The sequence below is a fragment of the Poecilia reticulata genome, chromosome 5, assembly GCF_904066995.2.
Source record: "Poecilia reticulata chromosome 5, P_reticulata-male-v2, whole genome shotgun sequence".
In the NCBI taxonomy this organism is placed as follows: Eukaryota; Metazoa; Chordata; class Actinopteri; order Cyprinodontiformes; family Poeciliidae; genus Poecilia; species Poecilia reticulata.
The window spans coordinates 8,089,264-8,117,140 of NC_088834.1; the positions used below are offsets into that span (position 1 = coordinate 8,089,264).

The 27,877-nt window shown below is 38.1% G+C and overlaps 1 protein-coding gene across 2 annotated transcripts; it reads right to left on the minus strand.

Annotated features, from left to right (window-relative positions):
* Positions 1–956: 956 nt before the first annotated feature.
* Positions 957–27,815, minus strand: fer1l4 (fer-1 like family member 4). 2 transcript variants are annotated; one of them, XM_008409158.2, is made up of 49 exons: positions 27,176–27,507; positions 25,939–25,994; positions 24,115–24,203; positions 23,787–23,886; positions 23,619–23,713; positions 22,363–22,407; positions 21,127–21,291; positions 20,992–21,052; positions 20,726–20,857; positions 20,248–20,310; positions 20,072–20,156; positions 19,814–19,982; positions 19,363–19,540; positions 17,795–17,981; positions 16,816–16,895; positions 16,295–16,420; positions 16,136–16,202; positions 15,860–15,963; positions 15,358–15,466; positions 14,965–15,172; positions 14,318–14,450; positions 14,130–14,230; positions 13,970–14,057; positions 13,775–13,891; positions 13,533–13,685; positions 13,062–13,263; positions 12,846–12,970; positions 12,626–12,760; positions 12,144–12,317; positions 11,434–11,544; positions 11,185–11,346; positions 10,879–11,053; positions 10,003–10,115; positions 9,757–9,873; positions 9,490–9,529; positions 9,050–9,150; positions 8,164–8,298; positions 7,961–8,080; positions 7,724–7,851; positions 7,462–7,632; positions 7,060–7,214; positions 6,164–6,345; positions 5,979–6,064; positions 5,792–5,890; positions 5,566–5,683; positions 5,133–5,256; positions 4,243–4,544; positions 3,923–4,023; positions 957–2,323 (listed from the first exon to the last, which is right to left on the minus strand). In XM_008409158.2, the coding sequence occupies exons 1-49, from the start codon at positions 27,252–27,254 to the stop codon at positions 2,143–2,145; spliced, it is 6,147 nt and encodes a 2,048-aa protein (XP_008407380.2). In that variant the 5' UTR covers positions 27,255–27,507; the 3' UTR covers positions 957–2,142. The 2 variants fall into 2 exon arrangements, with proteins under 2 accessions (XP_008407380.2, XP_081463058.1); XM_081606932.1 differs by lacking the exons at positions 957–2,323; positions 3,923–4,023 and having other exon boundaries at positions 4,427–4,544; positions 5,588–5,683; positions 27,176–27,815.
* Between the last annotated feature and the right edge of the window lie 62 nt (positions 27,816–27,877).

The following is a 27,877-nucleotide window of genomic DNA, read 5'->3' on the forward strand; positions in this document are numbered from 1 at the left end:
GACAGTAAACAAACTATTTGTAACTTCCTGTTGCACCAATAGAGGACAAGGACGAAGTCTGACTGTAGAGTCTTGCTCTAAGTTTGGTTCTTTTCACCTGTAGAAAGCAACTAATGAGGCAGAGGACAACAAATGGGTCATTCCAGGACTATTAAGACAGCAAAAAGCTGTAGGGGGTTGCAAAGGTATTGCTACCTTTGAACATTTTCACATTTTGCTATGTTTCAACTGAAAAAATGCAAGTTTTGTTTACAGGGGATTATTTAATTGACTGACTCAAACTAGGGGATAGCTGTCAAGTGAAAGGACATGTTTTACAAACATAACTTGAACCTGATGACCTGAATCAAAATGTACTTCAGCCAATTACCTTCAGAAATAAATAACAATGTTAAGTAAAATCCAGCTGTAGGCAATTTAACCTCAATATAAACCCAGCTGTTTATAAATGCCTCAGAGGTTTATTAGAGAACATTAGTGAGCATGCAAGAAAACCAATGAACTCAACAAATAGGTCAGGAATAAAGTTATGGAAAAACCTAAGGCAGGATTAATCCAGCATTTGTGAAGAGGAAAATTATTTACTTTGGGGGAGCAGCAGAGAGTAGCCTTGAACTGAAACTCTGATTTTTAAAGAAGAATGCAAAGAAAGAAAGCAGCTGTAGAAAAGAAGTCGCACAAAGATCTGTTTGCAGTTTACCAGAAGGGGACAGAAAACATGAGAATGAAGAAGATCTTGACCTTGAAAAAGAGGGCTTTAATCTCAATGGGGTTTTTTAACCTGGTAAAATAAAGGCTAAATGAAAAAAAAATTCTTTACAAATTTTATTCTTCTATTCTGGAATATTTTATTTAGTCTGTAAAGGCGTTACAGGCAAACCTTAAAAGCTTTCAGTTGTAACTGTAGAAAAGGACGGTTAAAAAAATCTAAGTGGTCTGAATAAAAGAGGCCAACTACACTTTTCAGCTTTTATTGGTTAAAAACAAGCTTTCATAAACATTTTCTATTGCACATCAAAATTATCTTTGTTTTGGTTTATCACATCACATTTGTGTAAAACATATCGATGATTATGATTGGAACATGAAAAAAGGTGGAAAAGTTCAAAGGGCAGCCCATTCATCAAATCTAAAAAACCTTTTTGAAGATTCCTGTAAATTTTCTAAAAACACAATGAAAAGATGACGAAACCAGATTCACCAGTCCGAGTTGTCCTTGTCCTGGAGTGAGCTGGAGGTCGATATGCTGAAACATGCTGATATGGTGAATTGGTTACCCTTCGATGAATTGAAAACATAACATACTGGACCCCACGTGAATGGGACACTGTTGTAATGAGTGACCTTTTAGTGAAAAAAAACACACAGTAAAGTGCCCACTCAGTGAAGATCATGAGATGTATTCTGTAAATCACTGTAATGACAGTCGGTAGTGAACGGGAACTCATTCTTGATGAAGGTTAATTGTGAAAAAAAGTAACCTTGACTGTTTTGATGATGTTACATCCACGTTTTCCTCAAAACAACAGTTTTATAATCATTTGTGAAAGTGTTGGTTTTGATCAGCATTAATTCATTTTCCATCAGTGTTTAAATATCACAATGCAACTGAATAATGTGCAATTTCTTGATTATTGTACTTTAGTAAATAATCAATGCCTTCCTGTCACTTTGAAATAATAAATCATTTTACTAGCAGTTGTCTAATTTCCACCTTCCAAGCCACTTACAGAGGTTGATGAATAAATATTTACTAATTTATTCAAAGAAACAAATTTAGCATCCTTATTAAACCAAAAAAATCAGAAATCATTTTAATTGTAAGCCAGTGCATTAAATTCAATATTTTTTCAAAATATAGCATAAATCTGATATGTTTTTAAAAATATAGACAAGAACATCAGCATAACTAACACGTGAGGAAATATATCACATTTTACTTAAGAAAAACATTATTTTCCTAAAACTTGAAGTAATCCCTGATTGGCTATGGTGACAGATTATGCCGATACTGAACACATTTCTGATGATTAATTTCTGTCGGTATTGTAGTGCAACGTGGTTAAATATATCAGTCTGAGAATGAAACCTGAAACTGTTTGGAGTTTTGCACAGCGCAACGGTGAGTCCCAGGAGGTTTCTTCATCCGTTGACGATGAGGGAACTGATTTCTCCTGGCAACGTGTAAACAATCAGGACGAGGAAGAGCGTCAGGATGATGAGGATGACCAGGGCTATTATGTACTTCTTGTAGTTTTTCCAGATTAGGAAGACAAAGGTCTTCATAGGATTGATGAACCAGTTGAAGCTGGTGGTAGGACGGCTGCAAAGACAAAAAAAGAAAAAAGCTTTTGTCAGCAAACTCTAATACAGTAAAATCTAACATTAATGCAAACATTAGTTCTGTTGCAGCATTTATACGTGACGTTTTTGTTCGGTTTACATGACAGGAAACAAATCTTTCAGGTTTCAGCTCAATCCCTAAAATGATACAACTAGTGAAAGAAAACATTTATTGACAGGCAAAGAAAAACTTCAACAGATAACAGATATACTTTCAAAAGAATAAAACTCACATGTAAGTTTATATGTTACCAAGAACATCTGATTACCAAGTTCTACCTGACTTATTGAGTCACAGGGAATAAAACTATATTTAATGAAAACTGGGAATCTTGAACATCCAATTTCTAACTACAAAGCTTAAAACTGAACTGCTGAAGGAAGCCCTGTCAGCTAACACCGACCCTGAGACAACATTTTCTAACCTCAGACGTCACCACACAAGACTCTCAAGCCTTTGTGCTTTTTATAATCAGATTTGAAGATACACAAATTACACGTTTTCACTCTAAATAGCACACTAACTTAGCTTCTCAAAAACAATTAAGCATAAACCACTTAGGTGGTTAAAGTTTTATTTGTTACAAACTTAAAATACATTGTTTCAAGGTCTGATCTAATTTTAGTAGGCCAGGAACTCAGATTTTCTTCATGTTGAAGCCTCAGTCTTTGCAAGGCAGCTGAACTGAGCTAAACAGACTTCAGCATCAGTTAGTAATACAAACTGATCACATCGTCGACGATACCTGTGAGCACAGCAGGACGTTTGTCTGACGTATTCTATGTCAGAATATTTCTGAAGATCATTTATGAAGAAGAATGGAGAAATAAACTGCCTGATTTTATAGCTTAATATTTCTGAAACTAAAATGTAAAAACAAAAAACTGAAAAAAATCAGTCTGTATAGAGTGTCACAATAGATTTTTAGCTGTTGTCCTGTCTAGTTTAATACAGTACATGTTGTTTATTATTATTATTATTATTATTATTATTATTATTATTATTATTATTATTATTATTATTATTATTATTATTATTATTATTATTATTATTATTATTATTGTTGTTGTTGTTGTTGTTGTTGTTGTTTTAGCACCTAGTGATCATCTTTTAAATGATGCACTTCCATTGATTTGTGTTCAATAATTTCTGATAGGATTTAGAATGGAAGTTGTTTTTTCTTCTCATAGACCCATAAGGTCTTTAGACCCTAAAATATTATTCATGTGTTAACAGAACTAGTGGTTGCTTAAGTTCCTAATTCAACATAAACAAGTGCTTTTTTAAAATAACTACTTTAGTCACAAAACCTTTTTAAGCAGTGCTATCTTGATTTTACATATGTTTTGCATTGTTAGACAGTCTTCATTTGTTGGAAGAGAAGAAAAAACAGCTCTTGATTCAAAAACCTGCAGCCCCTCTGGAAGACTCAAAAATGACTACTCATCCTCAAATATGAATATAGTCAGGCAGCATTCTCATTTTTGTCAGTTTGTGCAATCCTGATCTTCTAATTTAAAGTCCATATTTACTGCAGCATTTATATTATTGACATGTTTGTGTGTGACTGCATGTTACTTTGGTTTTTCCAGAGGTTCTGGCTCTTTGCGTCCACGCCCCACAGGGTTCGCCTCTGCCTGTTCCAGCGCCACCAGCTGAAGCTCCGCCTCCACCTTTCCCTTCACAGAGACAATTGGAGTGTTACAGATGTCCAACCTTAGCTATAAGTAGTTGCAGATGTATTGCATCAGTAACTGCAATAATAAGGTCAGTCTGTTGAAGATCTAGCAGTAAGAGATTCAACATCCCTTTTCTTTCAAAATACAATAACAGCTCTTCAGAGTTCATGTTCAAATTAATTTCAACAAGCATGATCAACGATCAATCTTTTCTTGTACCATTAACAAGTAAGTATTGCCCAAACTGTCAGAGTACTGGATGTCTTCTTTGCTCATCTGGCTTCTTTTGTCCTTGGTCTTTTTCTTCTTGCGTCCCTTCTTTTTAGCGTCTATCTTCTCCTTCTCCTCCCTCTCGAAGTCCTCAGCCGTCTTCAAGCGGACCAGCGGCCACCAGCCCTTCATCTTTTTAGCTCGAAAGATGGAGAAGCGAGGACTGGCCTGGTCCATGGCCATTTCAATCGTACATTTGCTGGACGTCTTTGCCGGTCGCACCATGCTGCTGAGGGAAAGCTCTATGGACCCTGAAAGAGAATCAGAACATGGATGATGATACGTTTTATTGCAAATGTAGACATAATAGTATACAGACATTTAGGACTCAATCAAGACTGAATATGTGGAATAAAACTCTTAAGATATTGACAGATACAATTGGCAGACACAAATAATGGTGAAATTTTACTTTACTTTTACTAAATTCTTCTATTTAACATTTGGCCAAAATTGTTTAAACTCTCAAAAAATGCAGGGCATGGTTGTTTTGTTTTGACTTAACATCATGCTAAAATATGCATGTGGCACATTGGACATGCATGATGGGTATTGACCCACCTCTGTAACAACACTAGGAATGTAACATTGTCGTTAACCAAGTCAAGAAATCTTTGGAATATGAAAGAATCAAGCTATTGAGTTGCCTTTCACTTGGAACAGAATAAAGCTTCTGTCTTGCATCATTTTGCTCTGCTGTCTTTGTTTTTTATGAATGTCAAACTGTGCTGCCTTCTGTTTTGCTATCACTTTCGAGGTATTTCCATAGTTCTGAACTTGCACCGGGCTAAATATGATTTTCTCAGATAGCAAAGAGTTTTTACCACTTTTAGTCTCACCTAGAAAGTCATTGGCTGAGATGCGATCGTAGTCCCACACCTGCAGCGTCAGAACAGCCGGCTGGCGAAACTCCGACTCCTCCAGGGAAAAGATGGACTCCTTCTTTTTGTACACCACTTCTTTCTACAGGGGCAGAAAGGGAATATTTTTAGCTGAACATTATAATTTTTCTTTGTATTTAACATATTTTCAAACACTTGTTTGTGTTGTTTCTCCAAGCTCTTGAGTTATTTTAAACTATGAAGCAATTTGAAATTGTTTAGTTGAGTTTATTCATGTGTGACAAAAGGTTTGTCAACATCTCCAGAATTCTCAATTAAGCAAAATGTACCTTGAATGTTCTGTTTTCTTGATTATAAAAGCCAGATAACATCAGAATACATTAAGTATCCCAGCTTTGTAGTAGAGACCTCAGGATTAACATGCATGTACCTCAGTGGGAAGGTAATCAAACCTAAAAACAAATCTCCAGTTGAAGTTTCCTTCACCAGTCAGGGAGTTAAAGTGGACATCAGTTTCCTGTTTATCTCCTTCCAGGCCTTTTATCCAGCTACGAAAATAATAAAAATAAATGTGATGGTGGTTGGACAGACTGCGTAAAGCTGGACCAACTGGTTCAGCATTGCAAACACGTGTTTTGAAGTGTAAGTCTACAAACCCCTTAACATAGATGTCAGAAGACGGGTCGCCGGTGAAAGGGTTGACGTCATCCAGAAACACGTCGTCGGTGTTCCAGATGATCACACGCAGCTCATACCTGTCACAATCAAAACAACAAACAAACATGAACTATTGTAGTTTTCTTTCTAGCCTGTTGATTTGCTCTCAGTAGTATTTCCACCTACATTTCAGGTAGACGAGGTTTTATGTCCACAGCAGGCGGAGCAGGGATATCGGTGGGAAACATGTCCACCCACATATGAAGATAACCCTGCAATTTGCAGCAGACATAAAAACGCTGTTGCGAGCGACCGTTTACACCATGTGCAGTGACTTGTTCTTAATTTTTGCTTTGTGGATGTAGGTGAACCTGAGGGAGTCCAGGATTGTCCTGGTTCTGCAGGGACCGGATCTCCACATGTTCCGGAACCAAAGGAACGGCTCCAGAGAGGAACTCCCTCATCTCCCCCCAGCGCTGCAGCACATTCAGGGATGCATGCTCCTCTATCTCTGCCTCTTCCTCTGGAGACCGCTCATTCTTCTTCAGCAGACCTGATAAAAATAACAACACTTCTATCAGAGCTGCTGCTGCTGCTGCTTTCAGTCTGATTAGAAATCCAGCATGTCATATTTTCAAAAGTCAGGCATTTGTCAGTGAGCTGAAAAGAAGCTTTCCTAAATTACTGAAAATAGACCTGGAGTTTCTGTAGATGTGAAGTAGATGTGCAAAAGTGTTAGAGATAAATACCAAATGACTCAATGGTTTGATTCCAGTGAGAGATCTCAGAATGCCTTGACTCTGAGGTGGCTGTGCAAAAAGCACATCACACTTTTCAGATCTTTTTTTTCTTCTTTTTTGCATAAAAACTGCACACCGTGTCTCTTTTCCCTCTCACTTTACAATCATGTGCTACTTACTGTTATAAGTGGGGTGAGTGTAAAATAACACGCTCATATATTGTTTTAAGTATAGTTTTACTTTTTTCTCATTTCTCAGCTTTTAAATGTTTTTGCTATATTTTATTATATCCTTCCACCTTGATGCTTATTGTAATATCCTTAATTGTGTTTTCAGCATTCATATAAATTCATATCAGTAACATATAATTTGTCTTTCAGCAAGATATCAACCTGTTCACTCCCACAAATGTACTTTTCACATATCATAGTGCTTCAGGATGTAAACTCTCTTACTTACTAACTGCACCTGTTGAGATCTATTCTGTCTATTTATTTCTGTCTGTCCATCTTTATTCTCGGTCCCACCTTCAGGTACGGCATCTGGTGGTATTTTGAAGATCATGTTGAGGACTTTGACTTCAGACGTTCTGTACTCTGGAGACGGGATGCCATTCTTTCTGCAGAGCTCAGCCAAGATTGTTGATGGTTTCTTTGCATCACGCCACTTATTGTAACCATCGCTTTGAAGGCACAGAGAAAAGTACACATTGAATGAGTTATAGACATTGCACCCTATTGTACATGTATAGCTGTCAGGGTAAGATTTTATCTTAAGTTTTAGCACTTCTGTGTGGTTTTGGTGAAAATTCATGGTAGTTTTGTCTCTAAAAGAGCAAATAAAAGAGCAGCTATATACAGCTGTATATGTATATCATTTGTGCTAATATGTAGTTGAGTCTTGACACTAGCCTACAAAGTGATACTAACGTGTCATAGTAAAGAGCGAGGCCGCATGAGGCCCGATGGCGGCTGTAGAACCGATTCTCCAAATCAATCCGAGTCTCTCCAATAACATCATCTGCCCCAACCAGATCGTGGTCCATGACGGTTACAACCAACTCCGTCTCCAGGGGAAAAGACACTGTCAGTTCAAACACCCTAAAATACAGAGTTAGACATTTAGACAGGCTCTACGGCAAGCAGGGATCAGAAGGAGAAAGCTAACTGGGAAATGGAAAGAGACACTGACTCTCCAAATATTGGGTTGAGCTGTTTGGGGATGTATCGATCTTTGGAGTCCAAGCATTGATCTCCCACCTTCACAACAATGTAAGGGTCAGCTTTACCGTTCGGGTCAGTGGGAGCCAAGCTGGTGGCCTGTAACACAAATCTGAATTAGATGTTGAGAAGATTCAAAGAATTCAAATATGAGATGTGCTGCAGAGTTTGTACTGTACATGAGTGAGAGACAAAAACAGACCAGTACCTTGACGATGTAAACTCTGACCAAGACTTTGGCGGGGGAATTTTTAGGAATCCCATTGGTGATCTGACATGTCGTGTCATCTCTGTCTTCCACATCGATGGGATAAACTAGGAAGGAACCCTGTGGATGAAAAGCAGGAACCAATAAAAAGCTATTCTACAGAAACACAGTCATATATAAATCAAGAGCTGCATTAGCGTCACCTTGTATTTTCCCATCAGCCTCTCCTCATCACCCTCCTCACTGTCCTCAGTGATGGCTTGGCCTTTATACAGGGGGAAGATCTGAAGCCAGTCCTGAAAATCACTGAACTCTGACTCCAGATCGCCCTCATACAGCTGAACACAAACAAAGTTGTTCCACTAAATAACTTGTTTTTGAATCATTCAGGAAGTATTCAGTCTAATTTATATATTTTTTTTATTTCTCTGCCACATAAATTAGTGAATTAATGAATAATCTCCTCTACATTCTCTGATGAGCTTTGTGTCACAATTTTTTCAAGACTCCAGTTATCCCTGTTACTTGTGCATCTTTTTCTAACAAACTTTTTTCTTCAACTCAACTTTCCATTAGTGGATTGAGCATCTTTCAATTCAACAGCCTTAACATAGAGTATAAAAGCAATTCCAACACTTCCAAGTTTAGCCTGTTTTCTTGTGAGACTGATAGTTTACTTAAATTACTTTTTGATTTTTAACTTGCAATTAATAAAAACTATGACACCTATAAAACCTGAACATGTAATTAATGGGATTTTCTCTGGTAGAAATCTCAAGGACAGCAATAGAAATAGAACCCATTTAAAATAGGTCTTAAGACTGCATTAGATGTGTGGAAATTAAATGCAGATGACTATTTATTATGAGTCTGTAGCTGTATGATAAAACATCAATTAAACGCTTGAACAGAAACTTAATCTTTGGAGTGGTGAAAATCATTCAAAGCTCACTTTTATGTTGAGAAGCAGACTGCTTCTCGACATCTTTTATCTGTTGATACTGTTCAGTACTGATCAGGTCAAAGAAATGATGGGCTCCTGTCTTTGAACATTAAATAAAACTTGAAAGAGTGATGTCTATTGAACACCTTTAGTGTGGCAATCTTTTTGCGTTTTGGAGGCTCGATATCATCCACATCAGCTTCTTCCTCCTCTTCTTCAATGTTTGCCATCGTCAGATTTACTCCGTCTGTGCAAAGCAGAAAAGTTATCTTTTAAAATACTTTAAAGATGTATCTATCCTCTTTTCATCTATTCATATTATAATATCCCTATTAGATATTAATTTATTGACTCCTACTCACTGGCAGCAATCAAAACTTAACCAAAGAGATAAATATGACTGAAATTTGTTTTTTCAGAAGAATAATGTTCAAACCTGGGCATATTCACAAAAAACATAAGCAAGACTGTTTTAATAATAACTAAACTGTATAATCCCATATCTATTTTTCTGTCTAAAGTTGGATCAAATAAGGTTAAAATAACATTCTGGCAGGTTGTTCATCAGATCTGAGTTAATCTGTACCTGTCTCTGCTTCTTCCTCCATTTGTTCTCTCTCTGCAGCCTGCACACAGGAACACATCATAATTTATTGAAATACATTTACTTTTTTCCCATTTTGTCACAGTTATGCATTACTTTCTGTTGGCATCTTGCATAAAACTTGAACAAAATATGTTGAAATTTACAATTGAAATGCAAGAAAATGTAAAAACGTTCAAGTGGCAGTAAGACCTTCACTGGACACAACGTACTGAGAAAGACCAGCCGGGTAAATGATCTGTGTCTCACCAGCTTCTCCAGTTCCTCCAGTGATGCATAGTACTTGGACCACCAGTCCAGCTCCTCTTTCTCAGGAGCCTCTTCCTCCAGCTCCTCTGCCTTTCTCTTCAGCTTCTTCAGGGGAGCCTAAAGGCGTTTACATCAACCAGAAGAGTCAGCTGGCCAGACTTTCGTATTTTATTATGGGCAGCTGAAACATAATGTTTTGCTGTTGTGTCTCTCATAAGCAGAGCAGAGGGAGATGAATGTACTCACATTAACTATCTTCATGGGGTTAATGGGGATTTTTGATTGTTTGACTGGCAAACCGCTGAGCCTCATGTTCTTCACTGACGTCAAAGGGTTGATCTTCTTTGAATTATGCCTCACTAGAGAAAAGCACATACAAAGCTTGTAAAAATGTTTTAAACTGAAAAATCTGGGCAGTTCAGAGCAGCATGCTGCAGAGGAACATTATTCCACATTAGAACAGCTTCAAAGTCAGCTTTTTGGAAAATATAGCAATTTATTTTGCAGTTGAATCTCATCGAGCTCAACCCCATACCATCCATGAAAACCACATTCATCAACTACAATTATCTTCTTGTTCAACACATTGTAAAGCATCCTCCATTTAAACGTACGTGGGATTTGTCACTAATCCACCAGATGCAAAAGTGTTAGGAAAAAAACAGCAGTTATTTTAATTGTGGGTCTCAGAAGAGTTTCACAAATGGTGTTGTTCCACTGCAGCTGCAAAGAATAACGTTAAACACTGGAAGATGGTCTGAAAGACTATCAGAAACCACAAGACACTGACTTAGATCAATTTCAGTCTAAGTATGGTTTGTTTAAAGTAAAACAGAAAAAAATCTGATGTAACTGAAAGCAGAGCAAATAACTAGTAGTGCATGCTGAAATGATAAAATAGAAGAAATATTTTTTTGTCCCTCAGTGGAGAAATCCATGTAACCAGCAGCAAAGTTGTAAGCAAGCAGAAGCACACCGATTCACACACAGTAAAATAGGACATCAAATATAAGAAACAGGAGACTTTACAGGAAGGGCACAAACCTGAACTCTAAAAAATATATAAAATCTCCAAATATAGAAAATTCTAACTTGTTTTGCAGAGTTGACCAGTTTTGTTACCTTTTGGTTTTGGTTCTTTTTCTTGTTCCTCTTTCTCCCCTCCACATTCCCGTGGAGCGTAGTTCATGAGGTTCTGGACAACATGGGACCCAACCAGAGCAAGGTGACCGAATGCCCGGTGCTCCACCACAAACACCGTCAGAGGAGGGTGGAGGTAGGACTGCTCTGGAAGCTCCTGACAGAACCAAAGGCAGAAAACAGCTGGATGTTCTAAACAGAATGTCTGGAGCTGCAGCTACTGACATTCATCACAATTTATCTTAGATAAATCTAAATGCATTTGATGGCAGGAAAAAAGAAACAGACCACATCAATGTAGCGGACCACTTCCTTAAAGTTTGGGTTGGTCTTGTAGCTCTGAATCTCTTCAGACTCCAGCTGCTGTCCTGCACACTCCACCCTCACCTGTGGCCGCTCCACCTCAAACAGCTGCACCCTCTTTAGCTCCCGCAGACCCCAGAACAGAACCTGAACAAAAGAAAAAGAAAAAAAAACTGCAGAGAGTCGTCTTCTTTAAACTTTTAAACAAAATGTGCGTGCTTTTACGAGCTCCACCTCGATTCTGAAGGTCTTCAGAGCAGGTCGGACTCCCTCTGGAATGACGTAATGTTTCTGTTCATTGTCGTAGGTCAGCTCCTGAGGATCCACACTGAGGGGGAGGCGAGGCTTCAAGGGATTGGGTCAAAAGACAGCTTTAATCTTATATAGTGTTATTGTTTGTAATGTCACAATTATATAGTAAAATAATCAAGTTGATAACATCTACCATTCACAGACTAACGACAAACTTGCATTGCACTCACCAGAGTGAGGTTGCATCTTCTAAGGTGCCTTTTAAAGTATTTACAACTGTTGAGCTTTTCACATTTTCTCAAATCTCTGTTTATTTTATTGGACTTTTGTGTGTTTGGCACAAAAAGCAGTCTGTTTGGAGAATGTCTCCACCAGCCCTGCAAATGGAGTACATCTAGAAAGTCCAAGTGTTTTCCACTTTACTTTGAAAAATAGTTCAAATTTGGTGAGACTGAATGATTATATTTGTGAGCATGAAGTCTGGCTATAGATTCCCAATTAGATTTGGGTCCCAATTTGGTCCAAACGATGAAACTCAAGCATTTTCCCCTTCCATTCCACGATTATGCTCTACAACTTTTTGTTGTGTCACATAAAAGTCTAACAGAGTATAATTATGCCTTTGGTTAATGTAACAAAATATGATGCAAATGTAGCACTTAGAGTGAGACTGATTGATTTACTAGGCTTACTTCTCCAAAAGCAGAGTAGTCAAGCTCAATGAGCTCAAAGGCAGCCAGCAGCTCTCCGGCGGGAACCCGCCCCCTGCTGACGTCATAGAACTGAAGTCTGGGTTTTTCATAAAACTGCTCCACAGTTTTAAACTCAGGCTCTGCATAAGCTTGGCCCAAAGGCTTTGGACTGCCCTGCATAAACACAGAGATTCACAAACTGCTTGAAACCAAGTTGTCATTCTGCTGAGTTGTCCACATATCAGATAACTTACTTTATTTCACTGACTTTCAAACAGATTCATCATTGATCTAGAGATTAAAATGAATAGGTGCAACTTTTTCTCTTTATTTTTATCACCTAACCCATCAACCATTTCCAACGCGACTGATTTGGATTGTTTTCAACTGGATTATTGCAAAAACGTCATTTGGACTCATGGTTGAACTGGAAGCAACTGCCTAACCTATGGAGCATCAGAAGAAAAGAGTTGTCGATTTACCATTGTGTCATGATCATAGATATTGATGATAATGAGAGGTGGGTCTTGCTGAAATTGTTCCTTCGTTCCTTCCAGCAGAACTTTGTCAAACAACAAACACTGACACCAGGAAGGAGAGAGGGTGTCTGACAACACCTGTACAAAGTCATACAGATACAGATCAGGTTATTTGGTGCCAGAGCAACCAAGACCTTTAAACCAGTAGAGTAGCGGGACATACCCTGGTGACCTGGCACTGCGTAGAGAAGACCACCCTCGCAAACGGATCTGACAGGCCGTCGTCATCTGCAGCCATAAGGCCACGGCCCTGGTAGAGGTGGCACCGCAGCTGGAAGTACCTGCTGTCTGTAGAGACAGAGATTTTCAAAGGTTATCTAGAACAAGATTTCTGATTAAACTATATATCTCTTGCTTTTTTGATGATCAGTTGACTCACCCTGGCAGGACAGACTGACAGGAAACTTTCTCCTTCCCTCCACAGTAAGTTGCCTCTGTGTTTCCTCCTCCTCCATCTCCTCATAGATTGGCATGAACTCTTCTGGTAGGCTGTTGATTGCCTCCTTACTGTACTTGACAGGACCAAGCCACAGGTACACCTCCAGCTTTGCAAAGGTTTCACTTGGGGAGCATCCTGGAGACTACAGCACAATGAGAAAAATTACTTAAACTTCCCAATATCACCTGCTCGCCACAGCAAGCAAATGATGAACAAAAGATTCAGGATGCAAACCATGTTTTAAACCTTAAGCATCACAAATGACGCAGTCTTAATACAAATGTTTTGTACTGTCTAGGAACCACATAATGTTCAGCTCAAAGCATTTACACCTGGGCCTCCTTACTGCTTTATTTGTATAACAATGACACCCATCAACTTTAGGATTATATATAAAAGCAGACGGATAACCTTCATGTAGAGAGTGGTGATGCGGCCACAGTCCCGCCCCTTCTGCTCCTCCACCAGTGAGAAAAGGATGGAGTGGGCAGGAATCCTGACGTAAGCCAGTCGTTTGCTTCCATTAAGTAACCAAAGAAAAGCATCTGGGATGGTGCTCTGGGGCTGCAGGTAAGACATGTCAGCACTCAGTCAAAGAATGCTCAGTCTTTGTGGTGATTTGCAGTTTGCACGACCTTTCTGTGTTGCCTAACCTCCACAGCCAGTTGTCGAAGCTTCCTTAAGATCTTCCAGCTTTCCATCAAATGCTCTTTGGTTTTGTTTCTGGTAATCCTTCGCCTGATTCTGACTGCCTGTCTGGCTAGTACAACCTACAAACAGCTAAACGGTCAGCTAGAAACCGACAATCACATTGTCAGCGGCAGAAACAAAGCTGAGAATAAACTCACCAAATTCTTTTTGATAAACTCCCTCCTGCATTTATCCAGGCTGTTGGGACGGGACTGTGACCTCCTGTCTGAGAAAGCGCTGAACTGTCTGACAAAGGAAGACACCAATCAGACAGTAAACCAAATACCTTTCTAATTAACCTTTCTGATTGAAACTCACTTGCAACACGTCACCAGCTCCAGTAACACCTCAGTCAAAATCTCCTTTGCTTTACCCTTCGGCCTCCGCAGATCACTTTCCACCTGATTGAGACCAATCTCCTAAAATACAGAAGAAGAACCTTGGAGACACTGAATGATTCATTAAATGTCATTTTTGAGAACAAATTCAAAGCAATTGACTCCCACCAGTCTGTCGGCCATCTTGCTAAGCCAGTTGGCCTGATAGAGACGAAAGCTGTGATCTTCAAACTGACTCCAGACATACAGACAAGGCTTCAGGTTTGCTGACGGGGCCTGAAGCTGAATACACTTAAATGACCTAAAAACAAGGAAAGAGACACACAGAAGCTGATAAACATGAGTGCATGTAGTTATAGGATATAATCTGGTTTCTCTTTAACAATCACTACCAGTTTATTAATCCACCCACCCAGGTTAATTTATAATTTAATTAATTTAATCTAGAGTAATTTTACTCTAATAATTGGTCTTCCTCATCTGAGCACCACACATATTTCATTCTTCAAAGGGTTTGTTTAATTCATCTTAATCCTTGATAGGCATGGGAATAAGGAAACATCTCATCTAATTTAACGATACTAAAAATTTGACTTGATAAAGAAAAAAATTGTTGTTTAGAGTTGGTGCTGCTGATCATTGCTCATCGCAAATTTACATCACAAGTGTGACAACAAACCCTTTGGAAAGAAGAGTTTTCCAGGTTAGGGTGGAAGTAATTTATGAAGTTGGAAAACTTTTAGAGCATCTCCTGAATTGTGGGGATGAAGCGTGTCTAAAGAAACGACCTGCTGGTTTGATTTTTGACCGTGTACCTGTCATAGTCAGTGGGCTGAGGTCTCATGGCAGAAGACACAGATCTGTTCTCAGCTTCAGGATTCGTCATCTCCTCTCTGTCCAGCTCATCCTCCGACTCCAACAAACCGTGTGTTTCCTCAGTCAGATCTTCTCTGCTCCTCCTCAGCTCCTCCCTGCTCTGGCTTTTCTTAGATCTCCCAACTCCCACTGCCTTGCCATAATTTCCTGCCAAACACAAATAGATGAGAGGCCTCCGGGATTAGCTGTCAGAAAACAAAAGTTGACTTCAACCTGACGGCGTATAGATTAATAAGAAATTGAGTTTTTTGTGCCCCATAGACTGCAATAAATCCCAGCGCACAATGCATTAGCAATACAAAAAACATGTATTATGTATACACAATGTTTACCTATGGAGAGTTCAAAGGTTAGTGGTTTTGTTCCTACTGTCAGGTCTATCATTGTCACTTCAAACAAAGACGCAAACAGCAGAAACTCCTCCTTCTGTCCCAGATAACCCTGAAGTAAACATAAATATATTGTGAACAGTAAAAGATTTCACTAAGGTTTCACATAACTTCTATAATACAACCAAACATATGACAACGTTCCAACAGTTTAATTCTGAAAATATGAGTTAAAATGTCACAGACAAAAGGGAATTTAAATTTGAGAGAATTAAAACTACTAAAACTCATTAATGCTTTTTTGTGCCGATTTTTGGTTTGTCCAAATTTTACTAAAATTAATTTAACTTTATTCAACATTGTTTATTTTCCCCTCCTTTATTCACCTGATTAATCCCTGAAAATAATGATGGCACTTCTTCCTTTTAATTCTTAAAGTTTCTTAACATGACCATAAAGTGGAACAACATCAACAGACTAAACCAAACTGAATGACCAAGCTGACCTCAGGCAGAGGATGGATCTCCTCAACTTCCACAGCGACAGACTCTGGCACCTCAACTCCTGCTTCTTCAGCCTCATCAGCTAATCCACTCGGAGCTGAAGTTGCTTTGGCAGCAAAAAAATCCAAAAAATGTTGTAAATATTTTTTTTTCTTCCTTTTAGCCAATCAAAAGTGATAATTGCAGTGTTGCAACTATCAAAGATGGCTGACGGCCCATTTTATACCAACATGTGAAATCTTTTGATGGGTAAAACCAAATTCATTGTAAAATCTCACCTTCCTTTTTTTCTTTCTTGCTGCTCTTTTTCTTCTTTCGTCCAAACTTGCCACGTGCTCCTTTCACCTTCAAGAGCCCATACAATAAAAGTGTCACATATTCAAATCAAACAGTTGATAAAGCTGTTATTTACAACCGCAGTATTTCATGAGTGATACCTTTACGGCTGCAGCAGAGCCGGTATCTGTGGGGACGGCGGATGGAGAGGAATAAACATCCATGGAGAGAGCCAGGAGGATTCGACCTCGATAGAAGATCCCTTCACCCAAACCCTCGTTTAAGGCCTGAAATAAATTGTCTTTTTAATACTATTTATTTATACCTTGACTACATTTTATATATTTCCTGTTTTACTTGAAAAATATGGTTGAAAAAACCTTCTCTCAGCATAACTTGACCTTGTCAAAAAGTAACTATGTTCAACAAGTAGCAGCGTCTCTTGTTTTTAAGTAAGTAAATAAATGTTGCGTTATAATGACAGTCTCGTGAAAAATCAGCTAAAGTTTGATGAGTCTAACAAATTCTTACCCTTCATTCTGTTTTTGGCCAAATTAAATGAATATGCTTATGTCTATAGTCTTCATGTAAATATAACAGGAATTTTTACCTTTAATTTAAATATGTAACATAAACTCTTCATTGTTGCAGTAAATACTTAGTTCATCTGAATGTATTTTACCTGGTGGACGTCTCCCAGGGTGGAGTTCTGTGGAGAACCATAAAGATTAACCCAACTTGGACCAAAGGTTGGGTTAAATCCTGCAAGGAGAAACAAGGGGGAAAAAAACATGAGGAGTATTAAAAATTTAAAGTAATTAATAAAATTACATTTTCAGTGTAACAATTTTATTTATTTTCCAACTAAATATTTTTTTTTGTCTGTTAAGAGATGTTTTTCAAGAAAACATGCTAATAAAATATTACATATACACATATAGATTGAACATATCAGGGCACTTTTATAGCCATGATCGTAGAAATCAGCTAAAATGTGTATGATGGCGTTCCGCCATCATCGGGCATGGTGAAGTGTGAGAGTTCCTTTGGCATAAAACCCAAAACTCTGGTGGTTTAGTAAGGCAGTGGCAGCATATCTGTGTCCTGGGTGATTTATGATGGAGTCTGGTAGCAGCAGAGGTAGCATAACATGTGAATCAGTATTACCAAACTTTAAAACAAGACCTCATCTGTTTCGCCTGAAGGCTTGTTGCTGAGAAACTGAGAGAAGTTTTAAGTTTTCAAAATGCAGTTAAAATAAAAAAATTATCATTTTTGTCGCTGCCAAACGGATGTTCAGCCATCATATTTAGCAATGTGTTGTGGAGGAAGAGGAGTAGGAGTGAAAAGAAGAGAAATGGTGAGCAGTGACTCAGGGTTTGTAAAATGATTTACTTGCATCAATGTACAAAAATGATTTGTCAGAGCCTGGGTGTGATCAGTAAAAAAAAGCAATACAAGTTTATCATTTTTTGGGCATGATTTCAAGGAATTCTAACAAAGTGCTGGATCAGGTTGAAATAAATACACTAATGGCTGTAAAATGTTCCATTGTTTCAATATAAAATACCAATACACAATTATTTTGGCAATTTTAATCTTATTTTGGTTTTCTCCAGTTAAGGAATAGAAATGTTTAATGCACTATTTCAGTTTCATACCATTCCTGGTGGGATCAGATATCTGTTGGAGGTCCAGAAAGTGCGTAGCTAAAGCTATGTCTCCCATCTTAGCATCATCAAGGAGCTGGATTCTGATTCGCTGTGCAAGTGGAGGAAACTGCTCAATAAAGGAGATTTCTTCATTCCATACTGGGTAGCTGGTGGCACTGGCAACTGATGTTTCCCCCTAAAAACAAAAAGCATTACGATAAAAAATGTAAAATTTACCAAATGAAATTACCCCTTTTCCACTAAAAGCTTAAATGTATGTGCTATAATGTGCTATAACATCAACAGCAGGGGTGCTCAATACGTCGATCGCGATCGACCGGTCGATCGCCGAAAGGTTTTGAGTCGATCTCGGCAGGTGACAAACTGAACGCCGCCAGGACGCTGAGGCCAGCACTTCCTCTTCTGACGGGCTTATCAAAAATATTCACTAAGATCCTAAACGTTTGTAGCTTCATTAAAAAAAGAATAATTATAAAAAGTCAACGAAACGTGTTAAAATTAATAATCTCAGTAATTATTGTTTCAACAAGGTGTTGCGCAATTCTGTGCGTTTCGGTTCCATTAACAAAAAAAAGCGACTCAAAGACCGACTGACGAGCAGAGCAGGAGTTTAAATTAGCTACTCAACCACCGCTGTGTTCATGAGAGGCTTACTAATAATCGAGAAATAAATATCAAGCCTATAAACCTGATATCGTAACGGACTGAATGTTGTGTTTTTAATGTAGCCTAATCTTTGCTCGGCTTGCGGGGTGCAGGCGGTTGCCACGGCAACGGGTGTGCTTAAATGACAAAAGAGACCGAGAGTAAAAAGGTAGGAGATGTTTTCAGTTGATAGTCTGTTCGGGTTGTTTTACCTTTTTTTTTAACCTTTGCTGTGGCTCATCACACCTGCTGTAGTTTCTGAACATTCAATAAACGACTAACTTGGACTAATTACCTCGTTCTTTGTGAGCATACGTCACAACAAACATCAAATAGGGCAAATATATTTCATTAAGTTTTAACAAATTCTACCGCGATAATTATGTGAAATTAAATTAATTATATCCCGACTTTAGAAGATTTGCCTTTACCTTTATTGGGCTCTTTGGTTCCTCCTATCAGTCTGTATTTTCTCATATTGAGGTCATCAAACCAAATTTCAGATCTACCATGACTGACTGACACCTGCTGGCGTCAGGTTTGCAACCAGCTTCTGACTGAGAAACCAGTAACCAGAGACCAGTAACCAGAAACCATTGACCAGTGACCAGAAACCAGTAACCTGCTCCCAGTGTCAGAATCTCACTGAGGAAGAAACTGGATTAGGTTTTCTGTCACTTTATTGTTTCTGCTATAACTGATGTATATTCGCATATAAAATAAGTCAATAGAGTTTAATTTGCAATTTTTTATGTCTTTGTGTCATGGGGTAGATCTCAGGCAGCTGGTGAGAGAAAAAGTAGATCTTGCTCTCAAAACGTTTGAGCACCCCTGATCAACAGCATACAAGTAAAAACAATGTCAATTAAATATTTCATACCAAGAATATTTGTATTTGTTCATCTGTGTACCTGCTGTCCAGCGAAGGTCACCTGTACGTAGGGGTCAATAAAAACTGCCCGATCAGTGACGGACATCTTTGCCATCAGCCCTGCTTCCATGGTTGGGAGACCCTCAGCTCTGTAGATCCGAACACGAAACCGAGCCCATGGACGCTCAGACGGCATACCACGAGGAAGTAACAGATTTCTTTAAAACAACAGCATTAAAATAGTTAAATTCACCTCAGTGGAAGGCTCTTTTATTCAAGAATATGGTTTAAACAAGACATTCAGGAATTACTCCCAGATTTCCCATAAAAGGGTAACAGCATGAAGTTATCTAACCAAGACAATAATCTCAGTTACATTTACATTGAGACTTGGCAAATTTATTTTCAACCATAATGTAAAATGTGAAACAAAACATTTCCTTGGTATTTTTAATCTGTTTAAAATAATGACAATACTTCATTTCACTGACTTTTCTATATCCTCGCTGCTTCCAGACGAGGAACCCTTTGATAGACTGGGCATCCGAAGAGCGTCTCCCTTCATCAGCACACTAAGGCTGGCCCGGACAAAGCCCTTCACTCCTGACCTGGTGTCGGTCGGGTCGGTGAGAGGAGCCCACTTCTGATAGAAACGGTGGTCTGGAGCAGCAAACAGATGAGTCAGTGAGTACCTTGGGGTTTAGGTAGGGTCAAAGTTCTTTGTTGTGAGCTGTAAGCCGTACTGGTACCTGGCTGACTGTACACGGTGGAGATGTCAATCTTAAAGGTCCCAATGTGGGTCATCAGGAAGGCCAAGGTCCGTCTGTGGAACACCTGAGACGAGATAAGGTTACAAGTGATCATGATGACTCCTTAATCTCTAAAAGGCAGAATAAATAAATAAATAAGCAAATGTTTGAAGAACCTTTATTTCTATGACTTCGTCAAAGAAGATTTGAGGAGCCTCCTGAAACTCAAACTGGAAATTCTAGAAAAAGTGAAAAGAGGAAAAGGAGAAACAACTTCAGTTTACTCTACTTTTGCTTGATATGTAATCCATGACATGTGGAAAGACGCTTAATTTCCACAGTTAAATATGGTGGAGGATCTATGATGCAGCGGGCCTCCATCTCTTCCAAGGACTCATTAAGAGCATTACGTCACAAACTCTTTAGAAAGTTCATGCAAAGTTTAAATAAAAATCTGACGGGTTCTACTTGGATCTTTCATTCATGATATGATCCAAAAGCTGTGGTCAAATCAACATAGAAATAAATGCAATCTCAACTTTCACTTTCTTTCAAAACATACATTCATCTAAGTTCCCTGATTTAGATTTAGATTTCTACATTAGACTCTGATTTGGTTCACAGTTTTCTCCTGAATTCCCAGCTGTGGCGTACCTCATTGTAGAATGGGCAGTTAGTGGATTTCTGTGTTGCTGTGTGTTTTTTCTGACTTGCAACGCTGATAAAAACTGCAGGGCTGATGTTCACGCCAACAAGCTTCTGAGCCTCCAGGATGTTCACATTCACCTGCATCAGTACACAATCAAGCACACGGTTACGTTAACTCAATAAACTTTAGATGATACTCAGAAAGATTTAACAGGAGTGTTTACTGGATTTACCTGTAGCTGGCAGGATAGTAAATTCTAACTTGAACTCACCTGAAAGCTGTGGACTCTGGGCATCGCTGCAACAGCAGTTCTAGACAGGGGTCTGCAACGACTGCACAGACACACCCAGCAGATCAGTGATTCTGCACCCTGACGGGTAAGAGAGACAACGTCACACCAACTCACCTCCTGAGAGGAGTTAAAGTGATGTCACAGGTCTCCATCTCCACAAGGTCATCATCATAATCATAATCCTCATCATCTTCGTCTTCATCGCCTGTCCGGATCAGGCTCTGACCAAGACGGCGAGCATCTCTCTCCAGCTGATCGTTGCGAGACGCCATGGATCCTCTAATGACAAGAAAAGACAAGGTTCTATATTTGTTCTTGTTTCAGGAGGAAAGTTTTTAAAAAAAGAGTCACTATAGGCAATCATATGTTTATCTGTTTCTATCTGGATTAGAATATGCATTATAAAAATGATGGTTAGGTTATGTGAATAGTTTATAAATGTTTTAAAAGCTGCAATAAGTAAGACAGAGCAGAGTGGAGATTATTTACTAAAATTGAAGAAAATAGAGGTTTGTAGTCAAATAAATAAAGAAAAGCAATCATTTTTGATTCATTAGCAGTTACATATTGCCCCTTGCAGAAGTATTTAGACTTCTTGTACATTTTCACATTTTGTCAAGTTACAATCAGAACCTCCAGTTTGTTGTAATGGGACTTTATGTGCTAGACCAATACAAAGTGTGTTAAGTGGAAAGAAAAGAAACAAGGTTTTTTTTTTAAAATTTCAAAACAAAAACAACAGAAAAAGTGTTGCATTGATTTGGCCCATTTTGTGATACACAAACATGCTTTGATGTAAGCCGGGCATGGCTAGCCTCAATCTTCAAAAGTAAGTGTCCTGCATGATTTAGATGTTTTATTTGTCAGAAACACCTTAATAAAATGAATGTTTCTCTACAAGTCTTCTGCAGAACCTGATGCATATAGAACATGGAGGACACTGCATCTTAAAGAATGGAGTTGTTGATGTTTATTGATGAATTTTCTGCAATAAAGCTCTGAGGCCTTCAAAGAACGGCCTCATTTATACTGAGATGAAATTACAAACAAGTAGACTCTGGGGGTAGTTGGTGGCACTACAATTTATTTGGGGGCAAAAGAGTAAAACTGAGCTGAACACAAGTACAGAAATTGCTTTTATTATTTTTATTAGTTGTTATGTCATAAAACATGAAAATACTTAAGGTGTATGAATGCTTTTGCATGATGCTGTAGTTGAAGTAAAATACTCCAGATTCTGACTGTCTTGTTGCTGATATTCAGAAAAATTAATGTGTGGATAAAATATTTAGCTTAACCTTGTAACATCTGCAAAGGCAGGAACAAATGAATGTTATAGGAAAGTCTCACCTCTCAATGTCATCAAATCCATCATTCCTGATGACCACAGATGATCTGTAAATGGATAAAAAATGTTATAAAAGAAAGTAATAACTACCATCTCTCTGCCTTGCAGTTGGTCTGTGTGTAAATTATCTTAACAATCTTTTACATACAGCCGAGCAGGCAAGTTTCCTCTTCCAGTATTTTGTGCAAAGCAAAGTATCAAACATAGTGCAGAAAAAGGGACTCCAGTTATCTATTATTTAGATAATGTAAAAGTGTGCAACAGCAATTTTCACACCCTCTAGACCGTAAAAGGAAGCCGGAGAGAACATTTCTGCATTTCTGTGAAAAAAGGATGGTATATCACATCCTGCAAAAAGACTGAACATGCATTATAAAAGACTGTTGGCTTAATTTTGTTTCTATGGGTATAAAACATATGGGTATATGTTTGGTGTGTTTTTATGCTGTGCTAGTTTTCAAAATTGTAATATATAATGTTTACAAAGGAAAGACAGCTTTGGTTTTATTTCTTCACTAAAAAATGTAAGCTGCAGTAAAGGGGCTAAATTTTATAATTGTTTGTTTATTCAATAAATTTAAAAAGCTACAAATCACTTGGTTTTAGGGTTAAAAGATCCAGTTATAGATAAATTGTTTGGAAAATGACATGTATAAATTGCACAAAGTTGATAGACCTATAAAACATCAATCAACACAATTCCTATCCAAATTAAGTTTTTAAAAACATAAAAAAGGCTAATTGTTCCAAGAGGAAAATTATGGATTGACTCGGATCAGAGATTTTTTTTTATTTCCTACCAAGAGTCAATCATTTTTAAATTAAATATATTAAATATCAATTACATTGTTTTTGTCTGTTCTTGAATTTTCTGAGTAGGAGCAGGATATGTAGCATTTTGAGATCTTTATGCAGTATCTGAAAACAGACAACACACCCAAGCTGAAACTTCTGTGCTATGGCTTTGTCCCTTAAATATATTTGTATTGCTTAATAAACATGCTTACTTATTTAAGTATGTCTTCCAGAGTCTTAATTTATGCATCTCACAGAGGCAAATTATAGACAACACCCCAAAATATACTTCACCTTCTGCAGAAAATTGTTGGAGAACAATTTGCTGCAGAATTTTAATTTGTTCATGTTGTCTACGTCAAAGATAAACATGTCAAAAACAATAAGTAAGAGAGCAAGTATTTTTCTCAAACTGTACTTTGTATTGTGTATATTTAAGTGAAAAACTAAGATATGTTTTTACTCATCACTGTCTTCAACTTCCAAAAAGTCCAGTCCCTCCCATTGTCCTGCTACTCCCTCCAGTGGATGGAACCGAATGTCCAGCTCTATAATAATCTACAGAGACAGAGAGACAATATGGCTGCTACTGAACTCAAGACATTTACAGATGATGTTAATGTGGCCTTACATCAGTCAGGCTGTAGTTGGCATCAGTCAGAGGTTCTCGAAGCAGCAACCTCCCGGAGGTAACTACATGCTGCAGACTAATAACAAGCTGACCGAGCAGTCTACAAAAACACAGACAGTTATTATTATCTAATAAAACACTGTGTCTCAATCCATATAATGCAACACCAGGTTGTTTCACTGTTTGCAGCTTATCTGATTAGAGGTTGAAACTGTGCTTTTGAATGAGATTCAAGTGGAAGTAGTAATTTCTGGTCAGTTTCAGGTTAGAAGATGGTTGGATGCTATGAGTTTGGATTCATGTGCATACATGTGTTTGCGTGTGTTACCTGTTGGAAAAGAATTTGCTGCAGTTGTAAACGCTGATAGACAAAAGTTCTTCTGTGATCTCTTTACCATAATGGGGCCAACGGAAATGCTGCATGCAAAGAATTACACAAAGATCAAAGCTGAAGCACCTTTTATTTCACTTCTAGATTTTTGAAAACATTTCATGTGTTAATGTGTCACTGTTGAGGGCCTTTCCTAATGTTGCCTTAGTTTTTACTGAATCTATATAATGAAGGATGAGTGTATACATTCAAAATGAAACATCAGAAGAACAAGTGAAAATCCAAAATTGATTTAATCACAAACATTTTAAATTTTGCAAGATCTTAAGCCAGCAATGTTGATTAGAGCTGTTTTACTTTAAGTTTCATGTAAAGTAGCCAAAAGCTCCTGTTTGGGTTCATTGGACCATAAAGTTGTCATTTCAGCATATTTTGTTCCTGCCAGGCTCTGAGGAACTTCCATAATCAGTTTGCTTCTTGTCTTTCCACCCAATCTTAGAGTAAAATTCAGTTTAAAAAAAGAATCTGTTTGTAGTACAGAAAATCCTCCAACCTGAACAAGTAGGAAAAGACCGTTTCTATCTTTACTTTGGAGATTTTCCAGAACAATCATTAACTACTGTGTCTTAGAGGAAGGCACGCACACAAACATTCACCTGGAAACACCTACAGAACAAACACCTGACTGACTCAGCAGCAAAGAAATACAGCATAGGTTCTCTGAAACCCCGTGCCTGCGAACTGCTACTATATGCCATGTTCACATCAACAAACACCAGGCGACAGAATGAAAGGTGCAGCGTCACCAGTTCAACAAATATTGCCTCTGGTCATAAAGTTAAAACAAACCAGACAATCAGACTTGTGACCTTCTCTGAACAATATGATAAATGACAACATTTTTAAAAAGTACACAATTAATGCATCAAACATCTTACAGCATTTTTTAAAATAAAATGTTAAACTTAACCATCATTGGCACTGCTGATGTCCATGTTTTGTAAAAAAAAAAAAAAAAAAAGAGGCAGAGAGGAATATCATGTATTTTCCAAGCACATAGCTCATTTTATAGCTCAATCAAGTTTTAATGAAAATGCTATGTAAATCAAACATAACTTTGTTATAACTAAGAAATTTGGCTTCACAAAATGACGCGTTGAAATTGGCCTCCGTCTCTTTAAGAAGCTCCTGCTCTTCCTGACACTCCACCTTCCGCACCACAACAGTGCTTCTCCATCATGCCATTTACAACCGTTCTTAGAAGCGTTGGTCTGAGAAGTGGGTTGTTTGATGAAGTCGGCAGACTGGCAGGTCCACCAGGTGTTTGCTAATTGCTGCTGCCACTAGTCTGGAGGAGCTGAGTGGGGAAGGAGTTGGACAGGACTGCTCTGTGAGTCAGAAGTTCAGCTTTGTGGAAATAGGCATGTAGGCACCCCTCAGGATGTCGAACTCATTTGAATTTTTGGGACATTTTGGGCCATGAATCATTAATGTCCTCAAAGGAAATTCATGATTCATTTGATTTGACTGATACAATACTTAAACTCAAAAATGTTATCTTGAAAGTTTTATTTACGTGTCCCTCTAGTGTCTATGGGCCACATAAAAATTTACGTCAGGCCAGATTTGGCCCCCAGACCTTGAGTTTGATATATGTATGTTATAGGCTGCAAAAGGACTTGTCATTAGGGTGGAAGGTGAAAATGACTCTGGACATTCAGCCACAGCTGTTTATTATCTGTAATCAGCCTGTATGTTTAGCTGCCTCAGGTCATCTTCAAATACATTTCCTGTTTCTACAGCATTCATACGGTTACTGACCTCGTTGAAGATGGCAACATTCTCACACTGTGGGGCTCTGGTTTTATGAGTGAAACCTGGAGGATAGATAGATTAATTAAACAGGTTACATTGGCAACACCAGTATTTATCCTATCTGGTTATTAACTAGTTATTAGGTGAAAGGGGAATAGAACAGATGGAAAGCAATAGACTTTTGTGGATAGATGGAATAAAACTTTTTACATCATAGAGGACTGACAATCTAAATAACACAATTATTATTCCAATGTTAAATGAAGGATAGGAAATCTGTTTCATTTTACTGGATTGGGTTCATAAACTGGGTTTTCAACTCCAGTTCTAAAGAAATGGATGTCTTGCAACTTTTAGATTTCTCTCTGCTTTAACACAATTGAGTCAAGTAGTGAGGTCACTGGCAGGACTCAGGAGAACTTGACCGCATACTGAGGAAGTAATTTAGTCATTTAATTCAGGTGTGTTGGACCTGAGACACATCTACAGGCTGCAGCCCTACGGAACTGGAGTTGAAGACTCCTGCTCTAAACTAGTGTTTCAAGGTTATTTTCCAAAGTTCTGTCTCTTTTCAGCTAGATTTATAGTTCATTTTCTTGCACTTTCTCTTAATTTAGATAAATATTTGATGCTATAAAGCCTATATTTGATACTAGTGTTGCTGATGTACCGTCTACTAACCTCTTGAGGGCAATGAACCAACAAAATGTTTTAATGGTTTGGAAAAAAATATATATGGTCGAGGTAGTTGTCCCTGGAATAAAATAACTTCTTATGACAACAAAGAAAACAACCATACATGATCACTTCATAGCTCTTGCAACTGGGAACTTAATTATTTGTGTATTATTTGGAAATGTAATAATACTGTGATTAACTTTCCTCATGAGCCTTAAAAAGCCCAGTCTGAAACTTTATTTTTTAATCCTGAGAAGTGAAAATGACTGAGATCAGATTTAAGACACATTTGTTCTGTGTATAATTTTTACTTAGATCCTCATACTTCCTTCACTTTAAACCTTAATTGCATTCATTCAAATGTCAAAATTAAAACAATGACCACAAACAACTATCTAGTAGGGTGTAAAAAATGTTAAATGAACTTCAATCTGTCTACCACATCAAAATAGCCTTAAACTAGATATTCACAGATGAAACCTCCAGGAAGTTTGTTAGGAGTCCCTCTGATGCTCTGTCTTCACAGCGTTGTGAAGACAGAGTGGAGCATATTTGCACAAATTACCTCTGAAGGAGAGTTCAACCTTTCTGTCTGAACGTCCCGGCAGGTTGAAGATCCTCTTCAGATCCACACTGATGGACATGATGGCCTTCACCTCTGTGCTCTCCTGTTGGTTTCTCTAGGGTTACGTCTACATGTTTTAAGGTCTCCTCTGCTCAGCGTTGGTAGAAACAACCCGAGTCTGTTCTGAGTGTGTGTGACTGTGACTGAACATGTAGGCTCACTAAAGTGTGTCTTTGGGCAGGTCTTTCCAATGTTTGATAAAGCAAATAGTGGCTCAACTAGTTTCCTCCTCAGAAAACACACACGTACAAACAGAGGCTGAGTGTTACAAAACGTAACATTTAAACCGGTACTTAACTTGAATTAGTAAGGTTAGCAACAGGGTCATGGATCAACTGACTTAATCTGCATTTCTGCATCTTTTAGCTTTGTACAATATTACAGTATTAGTGTGGTGCTGTATTTTACACTAGGGAACTAAGCGCTTCAAAAGTCTCTGAAATCAGACTCTGTATGCTAGACAGCAAAGCTGTTGGACATTGGTCTTCCTGCTGCTGGATCAGACTTTCATTCTGGCCAGGTTCACAGTGGGATCTCTAAAATGTAGAGTATATAGCAGACAAGCCTATTTTATGCAACATTTATGGCCCTTGTTAATGGAAAACAAAAAGTATGCTTTTCCATTTCATCTGCTGTTCTACC